Consider the following 17,959-nt stretch of genomic DNA (forward strand, 5'->3'; position numbering starts at 1 on the left):
CAACCCCTGCCCACACCCCACTTTTTCCACCATTGATATCAATCAAATGTTCAACATGTCCAGCAACATAGAATACAAATACAAAGCAGGAGGGTGGTCCCCGCCCCCCCCAATACAACAAATTGCATACACCCAGATGGAAATATAACACAGCCATCACCTCCAGATATTGCACCTCACTTTCCTTCCCCCTCTCCTTCTTCTCCCCACCTCTACCCCTTCCCCTCCTCGCTCCACGCCGCCTGGCTGAAGAGCTCCTCAGGTGGTGCCTCATTGGGGGGGGGGGGGGGGGATGAAGGCAGAGGCGGTGGTTGCACGAGTATGGGAGTGGGGGATGCCGAGGGGGGGGAACATTCTCTGATCCAGAAGCAGGATCTTGGTCCTGCCTCATATCTGTCGTTCGCAGTGGTGGTGCAGAACCTAGGGGAGGAGTGCTGCGCTCCAGGACCACTGTGAGGCCTGTGCCAGCAATGTTCCTGGCTATCATCTCCAGAACCTCCGCCATCCGCGGAATGTACTCAGTCATGGTGGCCAGCTGTCGAGATATGCCTCCCAATGCTTCAAGGAGCTGGTCACCAATGTCTACAGTTCTCCCGGACAACTGTACCATCTCTCTGCTCTCATGTCACGCTCGTGGACCAGACCTGCCGTGTCCATGAAACCTCCGTGGGGTTGGCACTGTCCTGGGGACAAATGGGGTGCCGTGGTGAGGTGCTTGGGGCCGGTACCTCCAGAGTGGAGACGGAAATAGGCGGAGGAGCACTAGATGGTCTTGGGGTGGAATGCCTTCTGGAGCGTGGCAATGCAGGTTCCTTGAAGTAGGCGCTCTCATCCGTAGAGAACAGACCCAGCAGATTGACGGGCGAGAATTGGAGCTCCTCAGCAGATGTAGGATCATCCGAGTCCGGCCCCGCGCCCCCACCTGCTGGCCTCTGTGGTCTTGCCTGGGGCCACGCTGCTGGCTGAGCTGCAAAACTCAAATGAGGTTATTAGAGAAGGGGGTGCTCGGGTCACAAGGTGATTCCAGTGCTACACACAGCACATGCACGACAAAAGCACCACCGCTATCAAGATCATCACAGACATCACATTTCATGAGCATCAACATGGTGCATTGCAATGATTTTCATTAGGCCAGCATTATTTCTAGAACAATTTTAGAAATCATCCATCATATATGATTGTTTAGATATGAGTGGGTGTGGCATCTATTGACTTTACATCATGCAATGGTGTAAACTTTACTCACGTAGCTTCACTTCAGGGTCTGCAGATGCTTCCATGGCCATCCGAGGGTGCTTCCCAAGTGTGAGCACCCGCTCCCCCATTTCAGTGATGTTGCTGACAATTGGTGGCCCCCCATCCGTTTGCCTCTGCATGGGTCTCATCATAGATAGCTTCTTCTATAAAAGGTGACAGGACCACATGGCATGAGATCATTGCGTGATATCATTGCTAGGTACTGTCACAGAGACTGATAACACATAACTGACAGATTTAATCATGACTATAATTATTATTCTTTACCTAAAGACGTGCACCGTGACCGCAGGCTTTGAGTACAACATTCCCAGTAAAAGTGAAAGATCTCACAACTGCTGATAGTCACTCATGACTGTTACAAATCAAATTATATAAATCTATAAGTACATGTAAATAAATAAAATACTTATCTCTTGCAGATCCCACAATGTCGTTCCATCCTTTGCGGCATTGGTTGCCCTCACGCACCTCGTTGGTCGCCAATGAGACCACCTCTGCTATCTTGGTCCATATCTTCTGGTATGCCATTGGGGTGGGCTTCCCACACGCTCCCCGAGTCAAATCACCCCAGCGTAACTCGACCTCCTGCAGGAGGGAGGCATTTGCCTCATACGTGAACCTCCTTGCTCTTTTGAGCCCTCCAATTTGCTCCTCTCCCAGCTCACTGCTCTCGCCAGTGTCAGTCTCCACAGCGTGCTGAGACGCCTCCTCCTCTCTCTCCATTATAGGCCAAATTCGGGCAAATATGTGGCTGGTAGCAGCTAATTTATGTTTTCCTATTTGCTCTAAACTTTCCCTTCCCTCTCCCAAAGCAGCCACACACACCTTCAGTCCCTCTCAGCTCCCTCTCTCTCTCTGTCTCTTCTTCTGTGCAAGTCATGATGACCCTTGAGCTCCTGAATCGCGGAAATCGAGCATTGCCATGCCATTGCTAAGGACGGTGACACTTTATGGCAGAAGGTCAGAGAGATTTAATGCTACCACCCATTTTACAGTGCTTGCGCTAACGCCCAATTTCACAAATGGAGACTAGGGGCTTTGAGAATGGGCGAGAAGCCGGCGACCTGAAAACCACGTTTACCGCCCATGCCGGAAATAAAGCCCATTTTTGGGCGATCTGCACACGTGCAAAATCTAGCCCTATATTCCTCTAAAGATTCTACAGTATTTAGCTGTTGGTATATAACATAAGCGTCCCTTTTTTCCTTTATCCTCCCCTGCAAGTCCCTAGACATCCAGGCGTCTCTAGAATTATTATTCGCACCCTTTTTCTTTCAGGGCATATGTTTGGCCTGAACCCTCCGGATCTCCTCCTTGAATGCCTCCCACTGTTCCGACATTGATTTACCCACAAGTAGCCGTTTCCAGTCCACTGTGGACAAATCACTCAACTTAGCAAAATTAGCTTTTCCCCAATTTGGGACTTTTATTCCAGGCCTAGCCTTGGCCTTATCCATAACCAACTTGAATCTTACTGAATTATGATCACTGGCACCCAAGTGCTCTCCCACTAATACCCCTTCAACCTTCCCAGCTTCATTCCCCAAAACTAAATCCAAAACCACCCCTTCTCATGTTGGGATTGCTACATACTGACTAAAAAAGTTCTCTTAAATGCATTTCAAGAATTCCGCACCCTCTATACGCTTCACACTATATTTGTCCCGATCAATATTTGGATAGTTAAAATCTCCTATTATTATCCTATGGTTCTACAACATTAATGCTGGCTCAATACTGATTGTTAGATCTTCAGCCTTATTTTCACATTTATGCGGTGCACTCAAAAGCTGCTGTAGATATAGTTTAATAGTCCATCAGTCCACAATCTCTGAACAAAATACTGGTACCAAAGTCTCACACAATTGTCCCTGGCTGTGCACTTTAGTCCTTCTAAATAGAGGTTCAAAGGCAGAGTTAAACTGGCATTTGCAAAAGGAGTTTGTTGGAACATGCAGTGGGCTGTAGGAAATTGTAATCTTTGACACTTGTCCAATATGTTTTCTCCAAGCCTTTATGCACTCTCAGTAACCTTATAAGATCAAATCCGAGAGCATCCATCACTTATTGGTCCGGTTGCATCCAGTTGACACCATCTCCTATTGGAATAAAGAAATTATCATTATTGAACAGAAAACATTAAAAACTCCACCCTGCAATTTAATTTCCTGAGCAAAAGTTCTACCCAATTTCCAAAAGCACTTGAACAAAATTAAAATTAATTCATTATTATTCCACCCTAGCCTACTACTGTCTCAGGTCAAGTGCCACAGGAACAAATCATTGTGGTCAGTGGAGTATGTGAACATCTGAGTCTCGAATGATCCAAATAACCTTCAATGCCAATGATAAATCATCATGTGATATAGCTGCTTTCCTGCGAGTAAGTTCCACGTATGCTCTATTGACAATTAATTATATCATGTCTTCTCTACAGCATCTGTACTATACTGTAATCCTTTAAAATTGAACAAATCTTTTACCTTGCTTGAAAAGTTCAACCTCCAGATATATAGCTCAACCTGTCTCGGTTCCCTTTCTGACCTGGTGCTTTGAGCTTTAAAAGGTTAATTTTGTGTAATACATTGACCTTAAGGTCTCTGCTGCCTCCAGTAATCAAAAAACAGAGAATGGGATTCAGTTCAAGACTGTTCTCCTGCATACCAAACAAATCTAAACTGTGCTGTGCTGAGCAAAATGGTCCCAAGTTTGTTCCCTGCGTTGTAATAGGGCAGCAGGGCTGAGATGCTGCAACTAGTATCAGTAATTGTGGGTTTTGCAGGAGGAATAGGGAGGGGGGAAAGAATAACAAAACAGGGCAGTTGTCAGTTTCATTCACAACTCCTTAGATAATGAAGCAGTCCGTGCCTGCATGCAACAAGACCGGGACAACATTCAGGCTTGGGCTGATAAGTGGCAAGTAACATTTGTGCTACACAAGTGCCAGGCATTGACTATCTCCAAGACTGGCCACCTTCCCTTTACATAGTGGCATTACCATCATTGACTCTCCGACCATCAACATCCTGGGGGGGTGGGGGGGGCGGGGATCACCATTTACCAGAAAATTAACTGGACCAGTCACATAACTACCTTGGCTACAAGAGCTGGTCAGAGGCTGGGTATTCTGCAGCAAGTGACTCATCTCCCGACTCCCCAAAGCCTTTCCATCATCATATCATATTATAGGCAGTCCCTCGGAATCGAGGAAGACCTGCTTCCACTCTAAAAGTGAGTTCTCAGGTGGCTATACAGTCCAATGTGGGAATTAGTCTTTGCCACAGGTGGGGCAGACAGTGGTTGAAGGAAAGGGTGGGTGGTGAGCCTGGTTTGCCACACGCTCCTTCCACTATCTGCGCTTGGTTTCCGCATGCTTTTGGCGACGAGACTCGAGGTGCTCAGTGCCCTCCCGGATGCTTTTCCTCCACTTTGGGCGTTCTTGGGCCAGGGATTCCCAGGTGCCGGGGGGATGTTACACTTATCAAGGAAGCTTTGAGGGTGTCCTTGAAATGTTTCCTCTGCCCACCTCGGGCTCGCTTGCTGTGTCGGAGCTCCGAGCATAGCACTTGCTTAGGGAGTCTCGCGTCGGGCATGCGGACGATGTGGCCCGCCCAATGGAGTTGATCGAGCGTGGTCAGTGCTTCAATGCTGGGGATGTTGGCCTGAGCGAGAACACTGACGTTGGTGCGTCTATCCTCCCAGTGGATTTGCAGGATCTACCATCTACAAGGCACAAGTCAGGAGTGTGATGGAATACTCTCCACTTACCTGGATGAGTGCAGCTCGAACAACACTCATGAAGCTCTGCACCATTGAGGACAAAGCAGTCTGCTTGATTGGCACCCCATCCACTACCTTAAACATTCACTCCCTCCACCACCGGCGCAACATGGCGGCAGTGCGTACTATCTAGAAGATGCATTGCAGCAACTCGCCAAGGTTTCTTCGACAGCACCACCCAAACCCATGACCCAAGGACAGGGCAGCAGGAGCATGGGAACACCATCACCTCCAAGTTCCCTTCCACGTCACATACCATCCTGACTTGGAATATATCACCATTCTTTCATCGTCACTGGTTCAAAATCCTGGAACTCCCTCCCGAACAGCACTGTGGGAGTACCTTCACCACATGGACTGTAGCAGCTCAGGAAGGCTACTCACCACTACCTTCTCTAGGGCAATTAGGGATGGGCAATAAATGCTGGCCTTGACAGTAACGCCCGCATCCCATGAACAAATAAAAAAAATTATAGGGAATCACGGCTACCAATTTGTGCTGAGCAAAGTTCAACAAACAGCAATGAGATAAGTGACCAGATAATCTGTTGTTGGTTGATGGATAAATAATGACCACAGCATAGTGAACTCCTTTACTCTTCTTTGAGTAGTGCCATGGGATCTTTTATGTCCATCATAGGGCAGTGACAGTGTCTCAGCTGAAAGGTGGTGGTTTTAAAAATAATTTTTTGCCTACATATATGCTATTAATTTGGGCTCTCCCACATGAAAACTTTTAGTTAAGGAGAAAGCTCAACTGGGTAGGATTTTAATATATCTAAAGTAGTTTTAAACAATTTAATATTTTAAGATTTTGCAGTACTCCATGAGAAAAAAACACTTATTTAAGGACATTAAAATGCCCTATGTATGCATTATATATGTTTTGAACAGTATTTTAGTAAACTTGAGAATACTCAGAAATTTGACAATTTTCAATGTGCGGTTAGAAGCATTGGTAGAGTAGCACATATTTTACAATGAAAAATTTAAAATGGTTTATCATACTGTACAAATATTCATAATCCAACTGAACACAATTTACAGATAAATACATTAATCTGTATTTAAGCACTTTAATTTTTTTTAAAACCATAATAGATGGTTTCCAATGTCATTTTATTCATCATCTATTTACTGATAGAGTAACGAACATACAAGTCCATGTCCTAATCCAAAAAAATGATGGAAAACTTGTTGCTGAATGAAAGAAAACAAAAAACATTACTGAAAAGTTGCTGAAAATACATCAGCAATATCTGCTGTAATTGGCTTTTATATGAAATGCAATGAACTCCAAATATTGGACAATGAAAAGCTCGTTACTGAACTAGTCTAGTATTTACTGTCCAGTATGGATTCCTCTGTTGATTCAATGCACAATGTGGTGTGTATCAGTGAAACATACAGGACTGGGTGGTTAAGTTTTCAATATTTCATGTGTTGAGTTAGCTGCTGAAACAGGACAGCAGAGAGAATTACACATTTGATCCAAGTGGCCCCAAGGCTACGAGGGTGGAAGACAAAAAGATAGACAAGAATAACCAAGGTTCCCCATTCCTAATTGCTATCCAGTAATCCGTGCCAAAAAGTGAAGATAATGATAATGTTGGGTAAGGAAATATGGAAAAGAAAACTACCAATAAAGTGTGTGTAAAACTTGAAATATTGCTGTGAAAGTCAGATTGTCAAATGTTTATATCACTTCACAGAACCCAGTCATTTATAAAAAGATACAATATTTGATGTACCTACTGGAGACAGACACTGTTGATCCAAAAGTACTTACCCAGGAAATTACAGCTTCATCATCATCTGAATCCTTTAATATTACTGCCTCCGCCAGTAAAAGCACTGATCAATATGTTAATAACCTATACAGAACAGTAAATTCTTAGATTTGATCCCTAATCTGGCAGAATTAGCCAATTTCAACCAGGACAGCACTCAGAGCTTCAGTTGGCTTTAGTGTGTCCTGGGTGGAGGGGGAAAATCAGACAGATTTCCCACTTTCAATTGTTATTCAATGACCCTTGTTGGTAAGTATTGAACTCAAACAAGAAGAATGGCTATTTGGCAGAGCTATAAAGGGGCTGCAGATGCTTGTGGGACCATACACCTGCATAAGTCAGCACCTTTGGAGATGGCAACAAAATTGAGGAGGGGGGAAAAAAAGCTATGGGCTTTTACTTTTAAGGCTCTATTCAAAGCACAAGACCAATGTAATTCCGACATACAACATTGTGCAGCTAAAATGTAATACTGGGATAGATTTCTAAATATTGTGCCATAGTATTTTTATCTGGGCAAATTCTGTCACTGCATATTACTAAAACACAAGGAGTGTTTTAATAAAAACACAATCTATTGCATTAAAGAACACGAGAAGCGGTTTCTGTAATTCAACATTAATTACACACTGCCTATCCATTATGGTACACAGCAACATTTTTGTTCTATTTGATTAGATTTACTGGAGTGTCCAGGAATAGTTAACAGCAATCAAATTATAATTCCATCAACTGTCCCTTGGTTCTTGTAATCCCAGTTCTACCAAAATTCTTAACAGTCCATCCTTCATTTTACAAGACAATAGTAGTCACCACATAGTTTTTCTAAGCAGCCAGCTTAAACTGGATGCAGGTTTTGTTCGGCATCTTGGACATGCCTTGCTGGAGGTCCATCTCCTGTATCTTGGTTATCTTTCTCAGCTTCAATCCAGCTCTGGGGCGGGATCATTTTCTTTGGACCAAGGGGTGGTGCACCAATAAGTTCTTCAATGTCATCATAATTTAGAACTTCTCTCTCCACGAGTGCATTTGCAAGCTAAAATTTAAAATGAGAGAATGTAGAATAAAAGATTATACATTTTAAAAAGTCAATTCAAATGCCTATTCCTAGGTCCAAAAACTAAGGTTAAATGACAATTTAAGAGTCATTATCTTTGGCAGAATTACAACCAACAAACCAGAGTGTAAAAGTTTGAATTAGACGGATTCCTTTTGGGCAGTGATAACAGACCATATCCTGCTAATAGTCAAGTTGCTGAACTAGTTTTGTTACAATGGCAAGCCATCCTTGTGCAAGGTCATTAACCACGTGACAAGACTACAGAGCTCCCCCAATGGCTCAGTGACTTTACCGGCAAGTAGTTGAGTCATACAGAACGGGTAAGGTAGCTGAACCCAGTTGGGGTGATGGCAGTAGCCTCAGTATTTTTGGTTGAATGAGGAGAACAAAGAGAGAGAGTGTTCTCACTCTTGATTGCTCCCAAGCTGAATTTCACAGATGGATATTAGGTAAAGACAGGATCAAGCTGGGCTGCAATGCCACTGCAGTCAAATAGCCTGCTGATATTTTCCAGCAGGGTCCATACATAAATAATTACTTAGGCAAGTTGACAGAGATAAACGGATACCTGTGGAACTGTACCCAGCAGAAACATAGAAAATAGGTGCAGGAGTAGGCCATTCGGCCCTTCAAGCCTGCACCGCCATTCAATGAGTTCATGGCTGATCATGCAACTTCAGTACCCCATTCCTGCTTTCTCGCCATACCCCTTGATCCCCCGAGTAGTAAGGACTACATCTAACTCCTTTTTGAATATATTTAGTGAATTGGCCTCAACAACTTTCTGTGGTAGAGAATTCCACAGGTTCACCACTCTCTGGGTGAAAAAGTTTCTCCTCATCTCGGTCCTAAATGGCTTACCCCTTATCCTTAGAAGTAAACGACCTTCAGAACTGAAGGAAAACTTTTGGCAAAGGGGGAATAAAATACTACAGATTAGCACAATGTATTTTTTTTCCAAATAAACAGTTTGTTTCCACATTCATATCATGGAGGGATATCAAGAGTGGCTGCTCCTTGAATAGATCCATCTAATTTGAATTGTGTTATCCTTAAAAGAGCACTTTTAAACCTTTAAACTTTGTACCATTTTTAGACAATTGCTAGGCATCTCATTCTGTAAGTTCAAGCCTTTCTGCACCAACAAGAAGCTCGAAGATTATAACTATATTTATTCAAAAAATGTGGATTCCACGTAATTCTTTAATTTGAAAACAGAATGATATTAAATAATTAAAAAGCTTCAAGAACATGGAAATGTACAAACAGATCATTACAGTCCATTTGGCCAGTCTCAAAATTCAAACTTTATTGTATATCATACCCCTGAAATCATTTCTTTTAACAAAAACTAAACTGGCTCTTCCTCGAACTTGCATACATAAATCCACCTCTACGTCTTTCCTGACAGTCCGTCCCACACATTCACCCTGCTCCGCTCCACACATTTCCACCCCGCACCCCCCCCCCACCACCTCCCCATTCCGTCCCACACGTTCACCCGTTCCCTTCCCCCTGCACCGCTCCACACGTTCACTTTGCCTCGCAACCTTCGCCCATTCCCCACCTTCGACCCGCCGTTTCCCACTTTCGACCCGCTCCGCTCCCTATCTGCGACCCACCCCGCTCCATTCTCCCCACGCTGCTCCACTTCACACATTCACCCTATTCTACATGAAGCAGTTAAATCTGAATCCGTTCTGTTATATATGTGGACTTGTATTTACTCTGTACAGCCACCAGGTGCTCATTCCCTGGAATCCCAAGGGATCCCATAATCCCTTGGGAGCACAGGTATTTAAGAAAGCTTCACAGGTTGGAGCGGCACTCTGGAGACCTGCAATAAAAGACTACGGTCACACTTTATTTTGGGCTCAGTGTTCAGTCTGACTCTTTCTCCACACACAACACGTTACCCTTCCTTTCTCTCAGCTTGAGATCATGTACCTGGTTAGAGTTTGCGACTATGACAAAAAAATATATATTTCTTACAAATTCACTGGATGAAGAAAGGAAAAAAATTATTTTGATGCGAGCAGCCCAGCATTTGACACTATTTTATACATCAACTATAGGACTGCGTACTGCTGGCTGTGTTTTCATTCGCACTCAAATTACACCGGGAAGGACTATTTCTTCTTCGTAGTCCTCACCGTTTATAGCGGGCATGTTCATGCAAACGCAATTTTCCCGCGATATACAGTGGCCAGTGTATCTGGTTAGATCAATTTTAAATAGAATTTTGACAATTTCAGAAATTAAAACTTAACAATGTTGTTTAAGTACTGTCAGATTTGGAATTTGAGTTCTCCACTCCATCTCTTTCTCAAGAAGTCAGTAGCAGTCAGGAAGTGGTCCTTTGCAGACAGTCTCTCCACTTTCCTCCCGTTCCCAGTCGGAATTTGCTGTTGGTGTTCTGAAGAGGAATTCTGGGCTTTTATATTATGTTAATATTTCTTATAATTATATTTGTGGAAAATACTCCTGGCTACAGAGAAGCTTTTTGCCTTATTCAGCTATGGGGAGTTGAGTGTGGCTGAACGATGCAGTGGAGTTTCACCACTTTGTCACATGGGGCTGCCTGAAAGGACTTAATGTCAGGTAATTGCACTTTAGGTGCAAATAGTTGCATGAACTGCCCAAAATAGTCAGTACATTTAATATGGTTTAAGTGGCACCTTTGTAACTGACGTTTATAGTAATCCAATATAGGCGGCTGTCCGAGATAAGCGGGGACAGTGCAAGTGGTGGAGACTGTACCAGTAAGGGTTAAACCCCCCACCCCCACCCAGTAAGCACTTGAAGAAAATAAATTCAACTTCAACATTCTTATTCCGGTACTTAAAACGGGCCAAATTTTACTTTTGGCAGGTATAGCTTTTGAAGTTGCATATTTGACCCAGGTGCTCTCTCTTCTCAGAGATCAGAGAGGACTTCAAAAGCTGCACCTGGTTAAATAAAACAGATAATTAAGAAAACCGCTTGCAGAAAAGACCTGGTTTCTTTCAAATCTGCACTCACCATAGCATTTATCTGAGATTTTATTTTACCTGAACTCACTTCACAACACAATAGAAAACCTAGACTGCAGTAGAGAGTGTTTTTTGTACATATGCTTATAGAAATCTAATTTTGACAGAATTTTAGAAAATGTAGTACAGGTACTGTGTTTTGAAACTATAAAGAACATTCAGTACTCTCCACGTTGGCCAGGGAGGTGTGCATGAGAAATAACTTTTTAATCTTAAGTATTACCCTACAGGAACAGCAAGTGAAATTTAAAATGACTTCTTGCTGATTTTAAGTATTCTGATTAATCTCTGTAAAAGTAACCTGCTGGAGGTCCCCCACTAAGAGTCCATCTTCAGCTGGGCAGTAGTAAGTATGTGGATTGCTGACCATCCTGGCTCTGGATGTTAATTGTGCATTAAAAGCATTGAACAGTTCAGTATAGGTTAGAATTGTAGTTCCACCAAATATTGGGCCCAAGTTTTGGCTTTCCCGCAGGACGGCGCACCTCCGAGAGGCACGCCTATTTCCTAGAACATAAGTGCGCCTATTACCAACCTTCGTATTCTCCGATAGTTTTCGGGCCCTTTCCAGGTCGGCGCGGCGCAGCAGGAGCTGTTGGGGACGGGGCCAAGGCGTTGCGCTGAAGAACTGCCTGCGGGGGGGCGGGGTTAGGTCCCAGCATAATTTTTAGTGCCGGCAGCCTTGCCCATATGCGCTGGAGCGTATGCGCAGTGGCACACAAACATTGGCACTCGGCCATTTTTAACGGTACATGAAAAACAGCGATTTTTGATTTTGTGGAGCTGTGCAAAGGCTTCTGAGTAATTTTTTGTGCCTGAAGGAGTGCTTTCAGCAGTACTGAGGAAGAAATCATCTGCTGAAATCAGTGAGTGCTGTTTGTTGCTGCTAAGCTTCCAGAACAAGTGCTGCATAGGTGCATGCAAAATAAGGACTGTGTTTTGAAAAATCAGAGTGTCAATTCAATACAGCAATGGAACAACGTTCACCAAGAACAAAGAATTTCTTGCATGAGGAAGTGGAGACATTTGTTAATGTCATTGAGCAGAGATGGCAGGAGCTGGATACCAGCAACAGAGATTGCACAAAAGTGCCACCCAACGAAATGAAGAAACGCTGGAACCAAGTTGCAGAAGATTACTGCGCAGTGGTGCATACCAGGAGATCTGGAAGCCAGTGTAAAAAGAAATGGCACGACCTTGGTCAAGTAGTTATGTAAGAAATATTTTCATTTTTCAATGGAATCTTAATTGTAAATGTGACTATCTGTATATGTCCCACCCTGTAGAAAGAGGCAGTCTGTAAAAAGTTGTAGCTTAATCTTTGCAGAAGAAATTGGCCCACAACAAAAGGGAAAGAACTCAAACAGGAGGAGGCATGTCAAATCTGCATCTACTGACACCCTTGAATCAGAGGGTCGCTGCTTTGATGAATTGTACATGGAGAAAAGCAATCAGTACAGCACAAGCTGGGCCCACACGCGAGCGAGAGGGTAAGTCCTGAAAATGCATCGTGGCCCTTCAAATCAACCTTCTGCCTGGCCTGCTATGTGTGAGAGTACTCATAGCACCCTTCCTGTCCCCTCCTCTGCTGCTAAACATTTGGCTGTTCTGATATATTTTGCAGAAGATGATGCCAATCCTGAAGATCCAGAAGAACCAGAAGAACCAGATGCGGACGATCCTGACCAAAGGGAGCTGCAGGCGTTGACTGAAATGTCTTCAGGGGAGACCTTAGAACTTAATATTTATGAGCCCACATTAGCGGACATCAGTGTTTCAAACCCTTGCATTGGTTCTGGTTCCACATTCTACGGTTTCAGATTCCAAAGTTGCGGGTCCCAGTGGTGCTGCTGGTGTAATGCAGCAGTTTACACCCACTGCCCCACTGTCCAAGCCCACAGCTCCCACTGGAGTGGTGCAGGATGCAAGACCCAGGGCCCCACCATGCTAGTCAGAGTAGGAATCGCAGGATAGCGCAGATGAATACGTACGTGGCTTGAGCAGTGGTGCAGCAGGGAGGGATTCAAATTCCTGGGGCATTGGAACCGGTTCTGGGGGAGGTGGGACCAGTACAAACCGGACGGTCTGCACCTGGGCAGGACCGGAACCAATGTCCTAGGGGGAGTGTTTGCTAGTGCTGTTGGGGAGGAGTTAAACTAATATGGCAGGGGGATGGGAACCAATGCAGGGAGACAGAGGGAGACAAAAGGGAGGCAGAGGCAGGAGACGGAGGGGAGATGGGGGAGGGGAGATGGGGGAGGGGGTGGGGGGGGGGCGAGGAGGCCCGGGGCGGGGAACAGGAAGGGCCACTGTGCGGCAGAATTCTAAAAGGACAAAGGGTGTTAAAAAAACAAGCCTGAAGGCTGTGTGTCTTAATGCAAGGTGTATCCGCAATAAGGTGGATGAATTAACTGTGCAAATAGATGTTAACAAATATGATGTGATTGGAATTACAGAGACATGGCTCCAGGATGATCAGGGCTGGGAACTCAACATCCAAGGGTATTCAACATTCAGGAAGGATAAAATAAAAGGAAAGGGAGGTGGGGTAGCATTGCTGGTTAAAGAGGAGATTAATGCAATAGTTAGGAAGGACATTAGCTTGGATGATGTGGAATCTATATGGGTAGAGCTGCAGAACACCAAAGGGCAAAAAACGTTAGTGGGAGTTGTGTACAGACCTCCAAACAGTAGTAGTGATGTTGGGGAGGGCATCAAACAGGAAATTAGGGGTGCATGCAATAAAGGTGCAGCAGTTATAATGGGTGACTTTAATATGCACATAGATTGGGCTAGCCAAACTGGAAGCAATACGGTGGAGGAGGATTTCCTGGAGTGCATAAGGGATGGTTTTCTCGACCAATATGTCGAGGAACCAACTAGGGGGGAGGCCATTTTAGACTGGGTGTTGTGTAATGAGAGAGGACTAATTAGCAATCTCATTGTGCGAGGCCCCTTGGGGAAGAGTGACCATAATATGGTGGAATTCTGCATTAGGATGGAGAATGAAACAGTTAATTCAGAGACCATGGTCCAGAACTTAAAGAAGGTATGAGGCGTGAATTGGCTAGGATAGATTGGCGAATGATACTTAAAGGGTTGACTGTGGATGGGCAATGGCAGACATTTAGAGACCGCATGGATGAATTACAACAATTGTACATTCCTGTCTGGCGTAAAAATAAAAAAGGGAAGGTGGCTCAACCGTGGCTATCTAGGGAAATCAGGGATAGTATTAAAGCCAAGGAAGTGGCATACAAATTGGCCATAAATAGCAGTGAACCTGGGGACTGGGAGAAATTTAGAACTCAGCAGAGGAGGACAAAGGGTTTGATTAGGGCAGGGAAAATGGAGTACGAGAAGAAGCTTGCAGGGAACATTAAGGCGGATTGCAAAAGTTTCTATAGGTATGTAAAGAGAAAAAAGTTAGTAAAGACAAACGTAGGTCCCCTGCAGTCAGAATCAGGGGAAGTCATAACGGGGAACAAAGAAATGGCAGACCAATTGAACAAGTACTTTGGTTCGGTATTCACTAAGGAGGACACAAACAACCTTCCGGATATAAAAGGGGTCAGAGGGTCTAGTAAGGAGGAGGAACTGAGGGAAATCTTTATTAGTCGGGAAATTATGTTGGGAAAATTGATGGGATTGAAGGCCGATAAATTCCCAGGGCCTGATGGACTGCATCCCAGAGTACTTAAGGAGGTGGCCTTGGAAATAGCGGATGCATTGACAGTCATTTTCCAACATTCCATTGACTCTGGATCAGTTCCTATCGAGTGGAGGGTAGCCAATGTAACCCCACTTTTTAAAAAAGGAGGGAGAGAGAAAACAGGGAATTATAGACCGGTCAGCCTGACCTCAGTAGTGGGTAAAATGATGGAATCAATTATTAAGGATGTCATTGCAGCGCATTTGGAAAATGGTGACATGATAGGTCCAAGTCAGCATGGATTTGTGAAGGGGAAATCATGTTTGACAAATCTTCTGGAATTTTTTGAGGATGTTTCCAGTAAAGTGGACAAGAGAGAACCAGTTGATGTGGTATATTTGGACTTTCAGAAGGCTTTCGACAAGGTCCCACACAAGAGATTAATGTGCAAAGTTAAAGCACATGGGATTGGGGGTAGTGTGCTGACGTGGATTGAGAACTGGTTGTCAGACAGGAAGCAAAGAGTAGGAGTAAATGGGTACTTTTCAGAATGGCAGGCAGTGACTAGTGGGGTACCGCAAGGTTCTGTGCTGGGGCTCCAGCTGTTTACATTGTACATTAATGATTTAGACGAGGGGATTAAATGTAGTATCTCCAAATTTGCGGATGACACTAAGTTGGGTGGCAGTGTGAGCTGCGAGGAGGATGCTATGAGGCTGCAGAGTGACTTGGATAGGTTAGGTGAGTGGGCAAATGCATGGCAGATGAAGTATAATGTGGATAAATGTGAGGTTATCCACTTTGGTGGTAAAAACAGAGAGACAGACTATTATCTGAATGGTGACAGATTAGGAAAAGGGAAGGTGCAACGAGACCTGGGTGTCATGGTACATCAGTCATTGAAGGTTGGCATGCAGGTACAGCAGGCGGTTAAGAAAGCAAATGGCATGTTGGCCTTCATAGCGAGGGGATTTGAGTACAGGGGCAGGGAGGTGTTGCTACAGTTGTACAGGGCCTTGGTGAGGCCACACCTGGAGTATTGTGTACAATTTTGGTCTCCTAACTTGAGGAAGGACATTCTTGCTATTGAGGGAGTGCAGCGAAGATTCACCAGACTGATTCCCGGGATGGTGGGACTGACCTATCAAGAAAGACTGGATCAACTGGGCTTGTATTCACTGGAGTTCAGAAGAATGAGAGGGGACCTCATAGAAACGTTTAAAATCCTGACGGGTTTAGACAGGTTAGATGCAGGAAGAATGTTCCCAACGTTGGGGAAGTCCAGAACCAGGGGTCACAGTCTAAGGATAAGGGGTAAGCCATTTAGGACCGAGATGAGGAGAGACTTCTTCACCCAGAGAGTGGTGAACCTGTGGAATTCTCTGCCACAGAAAGTGGTTGGGGCCAATTCACTAAATATATTCAAAAGGGAGTTAGATGAAGTCCTTACTACTCGGGAGATCAAGGGGTATGGCGAGAAAGCAGGAAGGGGGTACTGAAGTTTCATGTTCAGCCATGAACTCATTGAATGGCGGTGCAGGCTAGAAGGGCTGAATGGCCTACTCCTGCACCTATTTTCTATGTTTCTATGTTTTTATCCCAGACCACAGCTCCCAGTGGAGTGGAGCTGGATGCAAGACCCAGGGCACCACCATCCCAGCCCCGCGGCTCTCACTGGAGTGGTGCCGTTTGGAACACCCAGGGTCCCACCGTCCTAGCCCGCGGCTCCCAGTGGAGTGGTGCCGCGAGGCAGACCCAGGCAGAGAAGGAGTTTGGAAACACGCTCTCCTGAGATGTAGCTCAGGTTGTGGCATTGGGTGTGGAGAGCAATGACCTTACCCGATCACTCGTCGGCAGCAGCAGTGCAGTGGGTGAAGAAGTAACGGTACTGATGGGAGAAATAGCAGTAATGACACGGGAAATGAGGGAGGGAATGTCAGAGAGAGCGCAAGTGAAGGCATAGGCCGTCAGGGAGGGCATGCAAGTGACGTCACAGGCCATCAGGGAGGGCCTGGGTGAGGTAGCTGCTGCAATAAGGGCATATAGCCCGGCCAATCAAATTACACCCCCATGAAGAAGTGACCATTCACCGAGATGTGGATGAGAGATGGTTGCAGTCTTTCTTTGCTGCTTTTGTTCTTGGTCTTGATGTAACTGTAGTAACTCTTTTCACATGGAAATTGTTTTATAACTTTACAACTTATAAGTGATCAGAGGGTTTTTAAAGTGATCTTAGAGTGTAAATGTTCTCACATTTTTTAAATTATTTAATTTTGCACCTAAAAAGTGATCTTGAAGTTTCAGTGATCCTTAGACTAAGATTTTTCACATGTAAAGTTACAAAACAATTTCAAAGTTTGTGATCTTAGAGTCAAATTAAAAATTAAAGTTTATTACAGCAAATATTTTATTACACGAACGTGAACTTTTCAATAAAATATTTTTTCATTAAAACCGAATCATGTTCCATTAACACAACACAACGTAGGAACAACTCCAAAAAATAAACATGTCCATGTGCAACAGTTGTCGCAGAGCCCTCAGGCATCAGTAATTGAAGCGTTCACGGATGAGCTGCTGCCGCAGGGCTCGAGCAATCATTAAAGGAGCACAATGGACCGCATCCCTCCGACCTCGTGCTCCGGCATCAGGTACTTGCATGCTTTCCTGATCGTCGTCATCATCCTCATCCTGCTCTTCCAAATTACGATCATCAGGCACTCTCCCCTCATGTGGGTCTTCCACTGCCAGCTCCTGCTGCCTCATGATGGCTAAGTTATGCAACATGCAGCACACAACAGTGAACTGACCGACAATCTTAGGGGAGTATTGCAAGTGGCCTCCGGAATGGTTCAGGCATCGGAAACACTGTTTCAAGATGCCAATGGTCCTCTCTATGATGCTGCGCATCGCAATGTGCGACATGTTGTACTGGTGGTCAGCTTCCGTCCGTGTTACGGATAGGGGCGTCATGAGCCAGGTGGCGAGGCCACACCCTTTGTCTCCCAGTAGCCAGCTCTGCCCTTCTGGTTGCTGCTGAAACATGTCAGATATAACGCTGTCGCGTAGGATGAACGCATCATGGATGCTGCCAGGGTATCGACTGACATGATGCGCTGCTTGTCGTCACACTCGAGCTGCATATTAATGGAGTGTAAACATTTTCTATTCCTGTACTGCTTGGAGTCCTCCACAGATGCTCGCAAGGCGATGTGGGTACAATCAATGCAGCCCTGTACCTTTGGGAAGCCAGCAATCCTGGAGAAGTCCACAGCCCTGTCATGGATTGCCTGGCCAGTCATTGGGAACTTGATGAAATAATTCCTCCACGCATAGTGTAGCAGTGACCTAGTAAACGCAGGTATGTATTGCATGTTGAGAG

The 17,959-nt window shown here is 44.8% G+C and overlaps 1 protein-coding gene across 5 annotated transcripts in view; it reads right to left on the reverse strand.

The window, feature by feature from the left end:
- The window catches only part of spg7 (SPG7 matrix AAA peptidase subunit, paraplegin), a 133,343-nt gene that overhangs the window by 29,584 nt on the left and 85,800 nt on the right, over positions 1-17,959 (reverse strand). For 3 of the 5 annotated variants that reach the window (XR_011596368.1, XR_011596367.1, XR_011596366.1), the window contains exons 17-18: positions 7,712-7,869; positions 1,250-3,362 (exon numbers count right to left, since the gene is read on the reverse strand). Coding sequence is in view for 1 of the 5 variants with exons in the window: in XM_070898149.1 (XP_070754250.1) it covers positions 7,672-7,869 (198 nt within the window). In the remaining 4 variants the exon portion in view is untranslated. Of the gene's footprint in view, positions 1-1,249; positions 3,363-6,083; positions 7,870-17,959 lie in introns of those variants that run through there. The other 2 variants (XR_011596369.1, XM_070898149.1) reach the window with 2 other exon arrangements.

This window comes from Pristiophorus japonicus, chromosome 13 (genome assembly GCF_044704955.1).
Source record: "Pristiophorus japonicus isolate sPriJap1 chromosome 13, sPriJap1.hap1, whole genome shotgun sequence".
Classification (NCBI taxonomy): Eukaryota; Metazoa; Chordata; class Chondrichthyes; family Pristiophoridae; genus Pristiophorus; species Pristiophorus japonicus.